Raw genomic sequence first — 10408 nt, forward strand, 5'->3', positions numbered from 1 at the left:
ATTCGTCCACACGAGCCCTTAAAATTGTACATTGCAGCATCTACAAACACAATTGGGTGTATGTTAGCCCAAGATGATGAGAATGGACATGAACAGGCAATTTATTACCTTAGTCGTGTTTTGACTGATATTGAAACAAGGTATTCCCCAATAGAAAGATTGTGTTTGTCTCTATATTATGCTTGCATGAAATTAAAGTGTTACATGGTAGCTAAATTGGTGAAAGTTGTAGCACAAACTAATCTTGTCAAATATATGTTGAGTTTTCCAATGTTAAGGGATCGTTTAGGAAAATGGATGCTTGCTTTGACAGAGTTCGATTTGCAATATGTCTCAGCAAAAGGTGTGAAAGGTCAAGTCATCATAGATTTTCTAGTTAATAATTCGAATAATCTGAAAGACCTGGAAATTATATTTTGATGGATCGAAGCACAAGGATGGTGCAGGGGTTGGAATTCTTATTGTCTCGCCAGAAGGGATTCCATCGGAATTATTGTTCGAGTTAAAATATCCTTGCTCGAATAATATGGCAAAGTATGAAGTTTTAATTTTGGGTCTTGAAATATTGATCGGAAAGGGGGCTTTGGAAGTCCAAATACTAGGGGACTCTCAGTTAATCCTAAAACAGTTATCGAAGGAGTTCAAATGTAATAATGAGAAGTTTCAAAAATATTTGGCAACGGCTTGGGAATTGTTAACCTCTTTTCGAAAAGTTTTTTTGGTTCATATACCAAGGATTCATAATGAGATTGCTAATGAGTTAGCCCAAATTGTTTCGAGATATAGAATCGGCCTGGAAACTTTAAGAAAATTGGCCAGTATCCATCAAATTTTGGTGCCTGCGGATGAGAGGGAAGCTTTGTGTGTAGGCAAATGGGAAGATAATGATTGGAGAAAGCCTATTGCTGAATATTTAAAGAATCCCAGCACCCCAGTCGATAAAAATGTAAAATTGCAAGCAATAAATTTTATTTTTATGGCTGATGAGTTGTATAAGAAGGGAATCGATGGGAGTTTATCGAGATGTCTAAGTCAAGATGATAAAGAGATTGCTTTGGGTGAAGTCCATAAAGGGATATGTGGTGCTCATCAGGCTGGGAAGAAGATGAAATGGGTGCTATATCGCAATCATGTATATTGGCCATCCATGATCAGAGATTGTATCGAATATGCAAAGGCATTCCAGGAATGTCAAAAGCATGGTTCGATACAACAGATCCCAGTATCTAAGTTGCATTCGATTATAAAGCCATGGCCGTTTAGAGGTTGGGCTTTGGATTTAATTGGATTGATTCACCCTCCTTCATCGAAACATCATAAATTTATTTTGGTAGCAATTGATTATTTTACAAAGTGGGTCGAAGCAGTTCCTTTAATAGAAGTTGGGCAAAATGAAATAATTGATTTTATTGTGGAACATATAATCCATCGATTTGGAATTTCTCAAACATTGAGCACTGATCAAGGGACTATGTTTACTGGTCAGCGAATTAAGAATTTTGCAACTTCAAGGAATATTAGTATGATTACTTCAACCCCTTATTATGCACAGGCTAATGGGCAAGTCGAGGTAGCAAATAAAATTCTGATAGGTTTGATTAAAAAACAAATCAGAAATAGACCTCGAACCTGGCATGAAACGTTAAGTCAAGTACTATGGGCTTATCGAAATTCACCAAGAGGGTCAACAGGCACTATAAATTAGTATATGGCTATGATGTCGTGCTACCATTGAAAATCAATTTAAATTCTTTGAGGGTGTCGAAACAAAACGACTTGCCAGTCAATTATTATTGGAATGCAATGTTTGATGAGTTGAATGAATTAGACTCGGAACGAATATTGGCACTTAAAAATATGATTCGACAAAAAGAAAGTGTTGCTCGAAATTACAATCGGTGAATAAAGGAGAAGTGTTTCAGTGTAGGTGAGTTGGTTTTAAAAGTTATTTTGCCAGTGGAAAAGAGATCGAGAGTTCTTGGTAAATGGTCCCACACTTGGGAAGGCCCTTTCCAAGTGATAGGATTATATTTTGGGAATGCATATCGAATCAAGGATATCGAATCAAGAAATATAATCAATTTGATTAACGAAATTTGAAGTAATACCATTGTTTCTGAATTAGAATTAAAGTGCATAAGTCTGAAATAAAGAAAACCATTACAAATACTAGAGTTTAAGGTGAAGAAATGTAAGGCGCCATAAGCTTTGCTAAGTCTGAGCGTAGCTTTACCCTTTCATTGTCTAGAACTGAAAGTGTCTCAGTATGTCTGAATTCTTCATATTGGGCCTTGTCAAGTTGTTTCTCACATTCTTCTTGGTTGGCCTCAATAGAAACGATTTCTTGTACCAGTTGTTGTTGCTCTTGTTGGGCAGTGGCTAGAGGTGTAGCTATATCAGTTATTCTCTTCCGAATTTTAGCCAGTTTTTCATTAATCTGAGCCAATTATGCTTCAAGTTTTCTCTCTTCCTTTTCATAGTGAGCTTGAACGAAAATAGCCTGAGAGATTCTCAAATCGAATTCTTCACGGGAAGTTTTGATTGGCTGAAGGGCCACAGTATAGCTTTCTGACTCAGTTCTGATCTTAGCTACTTTATCTTTGATTTCTTGAAGTTTTTCCTAGGTAGTTAAGCTTTTATTGGCAATTTGTTTGAATTGATTGATTATGGCAGAGTGAGGGGTCGGAACCTGAAGTTCAAAAGATGAACTTAAATGATCAGACAAAAGCTTGTTCAGGACTGCATCATTAGTCCATTCGATAGGTGGATGGTCCAGGAGCTTGAGAAGTGATCGAAGTTGTTCTCGAGCATTAACATTCAGCCCAGATGAAGGACTAGATGTAGAAGGACCAATGAGTACAGGGGTAGAAATAGGCACTTTGTCTTCCTGAATAGCTTGATTTAGGATGGTGACCAGCTTAACCAGGGTGGCATTTATAGATCTGGTAAAAACACCCAAATCTCCAGATCCTTGACCAAGAAAAGTTTGAAGTTCAGCTTTTTAGGGAGGACTGGAGGTTCTTTGAGGAAAAGGAAGAGTTTCCAGAACTCTAGATAGAGAATCCGAATAAGGAGCAGTAGTCTCAGCGACTCGAGAGGGAGAGTCAGAATCAGGGGCCACTTGAAATTTAGTAGAAGGTGCAGCCCGATTGGTTGGAGAGATATGTCCAATGATCAAAGTTTGCGTTGGAGAGTGATGGGTGTGTTCCTTTGTTAAGTCAACTACCTGTGTCCCAGTCGGAATTGGAAAAGCGACTTGGAAAGGCTGAACAGAGACTCTGTGGCTTGGATTGAGGAGTGAGACGTGGTTTGTCCTAAGTCTTGTTGTTGTTGTTGTTGATGTGGCTGATCAGGTGCCAGAGATGAGGTGATTGATTGAGCAGAAGTAACGGGCTAAAATGCAAGGTACAATAAGTTGAGATTTATTTTGACTAAATCAAAATATATGTGAAAGTGATATAATGTTACCAGAATGGGTCTTGTTCTTCAAACTAATTGAGAGCCCAATCTGAATCAATTGTATCCTTCAATTGTGAGGATGCAGCAAGGATATTCTGAATAGATGGCTCACTTTCATCATAAATTTCACTCGATGGTTACAACTGTAAGTAAAGAAAAATTGAAATTAAAAGAGTTGCAATTGAATGTGATTATCGAAGAATCTTAGTTAAAGAATGAGTGTATGAATATAGTTACCTTCCTAGAAGTCTTTGAAGGTGTCCGTCGACTCTTCCTTAGTGGTTGGCATGAAGAAGCTATAGCTTCAGCTTTTCTTTTCTAAGTTTTCTTTGGAGAACCCTCAGCAGCAGGTACCGCTTGGATAGTAGAATGCTTGATCTCTTCCAGGGTGCGACTGTACTTAGAATAGTAAGCAGTCCACCAATCGAAGCAAGATTTTGTGATGTAAGAGCTTCGATCATAAACAAGGTGATTATAGCTCTCTTTTTATTGTTGATTTTTCAAAAGGCAGATATCAAGTTCTTTCTTTGAAGCCAAAGTAATATGGCAAAATGGCCTGCTGTTTCTGGAAAGTGGAGTTAGGATAGCTTATGAGAAGCCAAGTTGCCTGGTTGTGTAATGAGGGGCATACATAGTTACTTTGAAACGTTCTTTTTTATGATGAGGTAGCCCTGTAGAAATTATCTGTACAGCCGGTAAATTTGCCCCCTCTTAGCAAGCTTATTTTCTTTAGTATCATTGGGGAAGAGGAGGCGTTCGAGTCAAGCAGGACCACAATTTCGACACAAAAAAGGGGTGAAATTGAGGTTCTCATTGTGGAAGTCTTTGCAAGAATGGAAAAGAGAAAAGACAGCCCAAAATCGGTCTTCATCCGATTGTGCTTCTGGGAAATTTGGCTTGAAATTAGCCAATCGAAAGCCTTCACTGTGCTGTTTGTTTGTAGCACCACCACTAGGCTTTGTCATATACTTTTCAAAAATAGCATTAAGCCACAGTTGCAGAAGCCAGAGAAGGCCACCTGTAATGATCAGATAGTTGTTTCAAAGACAATTAACAAACTGGCCAAGTTCTTCGAAAATGTGTCCTAAAAGAAGCTTGGCCAAGTTAAAGTTGTTCCCTTCATGAAGTAGAGCGGCAAGAGGAAGGAAAAGCTTTGAAATTTGAACACTGTGAGAGCAGAAGATAATTGCATTTAGCCAATAAAATAGAAAGTCTATATGTTCATCATCTGTGATGAGAGTGCCCTCTGCACCCATATGATGAACAATAAAGTCACTATAGGAAGTTGTGGGGGCAATGTTGTATTATTGCCTGGATTGCATGTCAGAGGTGAAGTCAGGACGACTAATCGGGAGTCCTGTAATTGCAGCCACATCTAGAAGTGACATACCAATCATCCCACAAGGAAGGTGAAAATTATTGGTAGTCCTGTTCCAGAAAAAGGTCACGGCTCCAATCATCTAAGGGAGCGTCGAAGGAGAAAAGTGGGAAAGTCTTAGAAGATCCTGAATCCTGAGAGGCCCCCAAGCAGCACTCTTCGATGGGGCAAGACGCTCATACCAGGCTGTGAAGTCAATCCCTCGAGGACTGATCTTAGGGTTGTTCTTAAAGGGTTTTTGATTGGTGAAAAAAGAGATATCAAGGTCTTGATTGGTAAACAAGTCTTCTCCTTTAGCACTGGGAAAGAAAGGGAGTTTTTTGTTTGCCCTTTCCAAATTCTCGATGGGACCAACGAAGCAATGGATATCTTCACCCACAATAAAGGGGATAATGATTCTAGGATCATTTATTTGAAGTTGTGGATCATCGATGACTTCATCATTGACTTGATTCAAAATGTGAAGAGCTGGAGGAGTCGGTGGCTGTACCATAGGGCTTTTGCCTTTGTCTTGTGAAGCAAGATGGGATGAAGAAGTAGCCATTGAAGAGCAAAGAAGAATGAAGATCGAAGAATAAAGGTTATGCAAGAAGGGTGAATGCAAGAGAAATTGAGAAAATAAGGATTCGAGAAAGTTGAACAAAGGCGGAAGTGTCGAATTTAAAGGGAATTTTTGTTTAGCCGTTATCACAGAGTGAATTCAAAGGAAAAGTAAGTAACTTCGCAAAGAAAGCAAAGTGGTGGAGAGAGAAAGTGTGAATCGTGGGAGACGTGTCAAACGAGTCAGAATTAATGGAGAAGGTAAATGGTAATTATTATCAATAAAAGTGCCTGGCGATTGGATTAGGATTAAGTGTTTAATCTTCCAAGAAATGATTTCGAAGACAAACATATTAATCTTAGGGAGCAATTTGTTAGTCGAAATAATTATTTTCGAAAGACTAAGTTGATTCGAAACGCTAGTGAAAGGTCAAGAAAGAAGCAGAGGTCGAAAAGACGCACGTGCGGGAATTAATTGGAAGTTATTTGACATGGACTCGATTTAGACACCTAGTCAAATTGAATAAGCACTCGAATGAGGAATCGAATAGTTGTTCGAATCGAGAATCAATCGGTTACACAAGTAAAGAAGTCGAAGGCTTTCTTTGAGTGAGGAAGTTATGGGTAACGTCCGTGGGCAGAAGAGTGGGAACAGTTACCTAAAAATTCGCATACAAGGCAGCGTCATGTAATTAATTATCGGTTACAGATATGGATTATAAATATTAGTAAGTTTTAGGGAATAGAGGTTGGAACTTTTCTTCAGAAATACACTCAAGCACACTCACATCCCCAGCGAATTTCTGAGTCTGGATTCGAGTTCGATTTCTGTAGGGTTTCTTCCATTGCCTTTAATTTTCCATTTATAATTTCTGTAAACTTTACTCTTCCTTGTCAGATTTATCTTCAAAGCATCTTTTAATTTTATTGTCAGATTTACATTCAAAGTCTTCTTTACTTATTTGCCCAATTTGCATTTCAGTACCTTTAACTTTTCTATCAAAAGCCCTTTGATCTAATCGAGGGCATTTTAATCGCTTTCTTTATAATTCAGTACAAGTCATTTCGATTTAAGTCAGTCTACTTTTCGAATCTTTTCTTTTATACTTTTACCTTTTTGGCACTTTTTGAACTTATTTCCTATTTTAATTCTCGTCTAATTCGAGGACCTTTGATGCACTTATAGAACTGGTACCTGCAAAAGAGGAGTAGGTTTCGCTCTCAGACCATTAGAATCGAACCACCATCGATTTGCTAAAAATCGACAAAACACAAGTAAACCCTAGACATCTCCGACAATACCAACAATAACCAAAAAAGAGTCCAAAATCACTCCACTCCTGTAGCTCCTAATCGACCTGATAATTATTCCCGCAACACTTGCTTCTTGGTTTTTAAAGATTCTATCATTCTTTTCCAGCCAAGAACTCCAAACAATAACAAAAAAATCAAACAATCACTTGTTACGTTCTTCTTTTTTGACAAGTGCACTTGTTTAACTCTCAAAAAGTTGTTTAATAGTTCTTAGAATAGACCGTGGTTTATCATAGACTAATAACCAAGCACACCACACCTTCCTGATTTCACCCTCCAGTTGTTGTATTCTCAACTCAATATCACCAAACTTCTCCTTATGCCATCTACTCAAAGGTACCGTCAAATCCGTCAACATTCCAGTAAAATGAATCTTTCTCAAACCCTGCCATTCCTCCTTCGCCATTCTAAGAAAGCCTTAAAGTGTGAACAAATTCAATTCTTCCTATACAGTACACTTCTCCTCTCTTGTACACAACCATCTCTCCTTTTAGTAGCAGTTTCCCAACTGTTCCGAGGGTTACCTGAAACTGTAGGTCGATCTCGGACGAGATCTTCTGTACTGGTCGGAGATGACGGGTCCGGCTGGGTGGCGGCCGGAGCTGTCGTGTCTGACTTGTTGGACTGGCTGCACTGCTGATCCTTGGTCACCGGAGGGTGGGGGGTACCTGCAAGAGACTCTGATGCTTAAGTTAGCATGGGTATTAAACAGGTTTTTAGTAGAATCAGAGTATGAGTTATACCTGGGTGTTCCAGTGTATTTATAGTAGTGTGGGCTGACCTTTCTGATAAGATAAGTTAGTTATCTTATCTTATTTTGGGTGAAGTCAGCTTATCTTCAAGGGAACCGCCTTTATCTCTATAGGCTTGGATTGCCTTTGGATTTGGGTCGTGTTCCTCTATTTGGGCCCTTTATTGGGCTTTCCTGTCGATTTGGCTGACCTCTTTGAGAAGAGTCGGATAGCCTGACCTGAAGAGGTCGGTCGCTTTGTCACTGAACATCTTGGGTCGGTAGCTCGACCTAGGGTGTGAACAGTGCCCCTGATCGAGCTCGGTCTTTCTTTTTGAGGTCGAGTCTTAGACTTCGGTCCTTCTCTGGTGAAGCCGAACTCGAGCATTTGTCGACTTCTTTCTTTTTGTAGAATTTTTTAATGTGGAACGTTTTCCTCTGAAGGCGCGCGCTTTTATAGTAGCGTTCTGTTCTTGAGAACGTGCGAGGGTTTAATACCTTCATTAATTGGTTTTAATTGCCCCGTTCCCTTGGCTTTTATTTTGAAATTCACGATCAAAAAACGGTTTCTCTTCTTCGTCTTTCTTCGTAACTTCTCCCTTCACTCTCTCACTTTCTGTTTTCGCCTGCATTTTGCCTTGCGCTGCAGCATCATTTGGCGATTCTCTGGGTGGTTCCATCTTTCAATCTCCTTTGAAGCTTCTTTCTTCGTTCAGGATGGTTTTTCTTCCTTTCTTTTCCTCATCATTTTCCTGTCTGATTTTGAGAAAGTTTTGATTTTGCTTGGAGAAAGTTTGGATCTTTCTGCTTTTGTCGTGCCTGATTGCTGTTGTAATGTGTGTTCTGGGAGTTTCTTCGTCTTTTGCATGAATCTTTTCACCTTTCCTCTTTGTTTGATGCTTTTTTGCATGTTATCACCGTTTCTGTTTGTGCTTTTGATTTTGAAGCTTTGGAATGATGATTCTGTTTGATTCTGAAAAAGGTTGTATCTTCGACGATTTTCGCTTGGCATGTTTGATGTTGGCGATGCTCTTTGCTGATAGACTGTAGGAAGATAGTGGCTTTGATGAATTTGTGTTTTCCTTTTTCGAAACGTTTGTTATTTGAGATATTCTTTTCTTGTTTTGAGAAATGTCGGGACGTGAGCTGTCGATTTTTCCTGAAATCTTGCTTTGTTACTGCCTCCAAAGGATGCCCTAGGGCTTTGGTTTGAGCCTTGGGGTTTTCCTTTTCTGTTTGTTCTTCTGTATCATACTAGTCGAGTTGTTTTGCCCCTCGTCCGAGATGTTTTTTAGTAATCCAATCTTCTTTTCTTATTGTAGGATTAGTTGGCCTCATGTCTTCTCGCAATAACATTGTAGAGATGTCTTCTAAAGTTCCCAAGGGGATGTCCGATTGGCTGGACTCCCTTGTCTTAATGTGTGTCTCTGTTGTGGATGCTGAGTTTTGTGTAGAGCTGAGGAAACGTCATAGGATTTGTGGTGGTGGTGCCCGAGATAGAGATTACAAGCTTGTGGCGCCCGATTCTGACGAGAGGGTTTGTTTTCCTACATCTGTCGAGGGGGAGCGTCCCTTATTCTACGCCTATGAATATTTCTTCAGCCAGTTGGACATTACTTTTCCTTTTACTGCTTTCGAGACCGACTTGTTGTGGTCGTGTAACATTGCCCCATCCCAGCTTCATCCGAATTCCTGAGGTTTTATTAAGATTTTTCAGCTGCTTTGCCAAGAGTTAGGCATAACACCTTTTCAGACTCTTTTCCTCTTTTTTTTTTTTGTTTCTGCCAAGCCGGGAGGTTCTTCCAGAAAGAAAGCTTCCTGGGTTTCTTTCAGGTCGGCCCAGGGGCATAAAGTTTTTGCCATGTACGATGAGTCTTTTAAAGATTTTAAGAATTATTTCTTCCGAGTCCATGCTGTTGAGGGGGCCCGCCCCTTTTTTCTTGATGAAAGTGATGAGCCTGCCTTTCCTCTAGAATGGCAAAAGAATGTGAGAGTGTCTCGCTATACATGGGAGATGCTTGACGAGGTTGAACAGGCTTTTGTAATTGTTCTTGAAGATTTATGAGGTAAACCACCCCATCTTGATACAAAAAGATTTTTGAGTGATCCATCTTTGGTTAGAACTACTTTGGGTACTATCTGACTTGTTTCTATACTTGCTTTTTAGTTTTGCTTCTTCTTTTTGTGATTGTAACCCATTACTGTGGTCGATTCTGTATTTTCAGAGATGTCGAAAAACAACGATTCCATGAAGGCCTACAAGAAAGCAAAGAAGGCTGCAGCTACTCAAAATATCTCGGCCAAGGTGGCGGGAGAGGGATCTTCTCAAGTTCCGGTGAAGCCGCCCGTGCCGAGTTCTCCTGGGCCGAGGAAGGTGTTTCCCACTCCTCGGGTTTGCCTGGCCGACCCTCCACAGTCTTCTGCTGCTATTTCTGGTGTTCCTCCCAACAAAAAACAAAAAACAATTGAGCCTTTCAACCTTGACGCTCCTGATTTTGATGCGGTGGAGTTTGTTGACCAACAGATCGGTCCTTATGGTGCCCTCCCCATGGATGATGTTTCGCTCCTTTGCCATTTAGATTTTATAACTCGGAGCAGCATCAAGATGGCCCATATGGGGGCTGCCCTGTATCGGACTGCTCAAAATCTTCCTCTCCATGCCACCAAAGTCTTCATGGAGGAGGCCAAACAAGAGTTTGATCAGATGAAGGGCTTGAAGGAGGAGCTTGAGGTAAAAGTAGCCAAACTAGAGAAGGATATGGAAAACGAAAAGGCTAGCTCTCTTGCCCTGGCGGCTTCTGTGAGATTGGCCAAGGACACTGTGTTGAGGCATAAAAATAGTTATGTCACATCTTATCGGGAGGTGATACGTCTAAGGGAGGAGTTGGAGTCTGCCCGAGTTGACTATTCCGAGCTCCAAGGTCACCTTGTCGGCAGCGTAAACGCTGCTTATGATAATTTGAAGGAGCAGGTTCAAGTTCTCGCTC

At 40.2% G+C, this 10408-nt stretch overlaps 1 protein-coding gene across 1 annotated transcript; it reads left to right on the forward strand.

The window, feature by feature from the left end:
• LOC107636237 lies at nt 527-2020 on the forward strand. The gene is made up of 2 exons (XM_016339760.1): nt 527-1570; nt 1958-2020. Exons 1-2 carry the CDS (start codon nt 527-529, stop codon nt 2018-2020), a joined length of 1107 nt encoding a protein of 368 aa, XP_016195246.1.

This window comes from Arachis ipaensis, chromosome B04, assembly GCF_000816755.2.
Source record: "Arachis ipaensis cultivar K30076 chromosome B04, Araip1.1, whole genome shotgun sequence".
NCBI classification, from domain to species: domain Eukaryota; kingdom Viridiplantae; phylum Streptophyta; class Magnoliopsida; order Fabales; family Fabaceae; genus Arachis; species Arachis ipaensis.

What these genes read in the sequence shown, in the direction of transcription:
- LOC107636237 (XM_016339760.1), top strand. Translation starts at nt 527, where the DNA reads ATGGCAAAGTATGAAGTTTTAATTTTGGGTCTTGAAATATTGATCGGA. An exon ending in AGGCTAATGGGCAAGTCGAG is followed by an intron (nt 1,571 to 1,957) that starts GTAGCAAATAAA and finishes TTATTTTGCCAG; the next exon opens with TGGAAAAGAGATCGAGAGTT.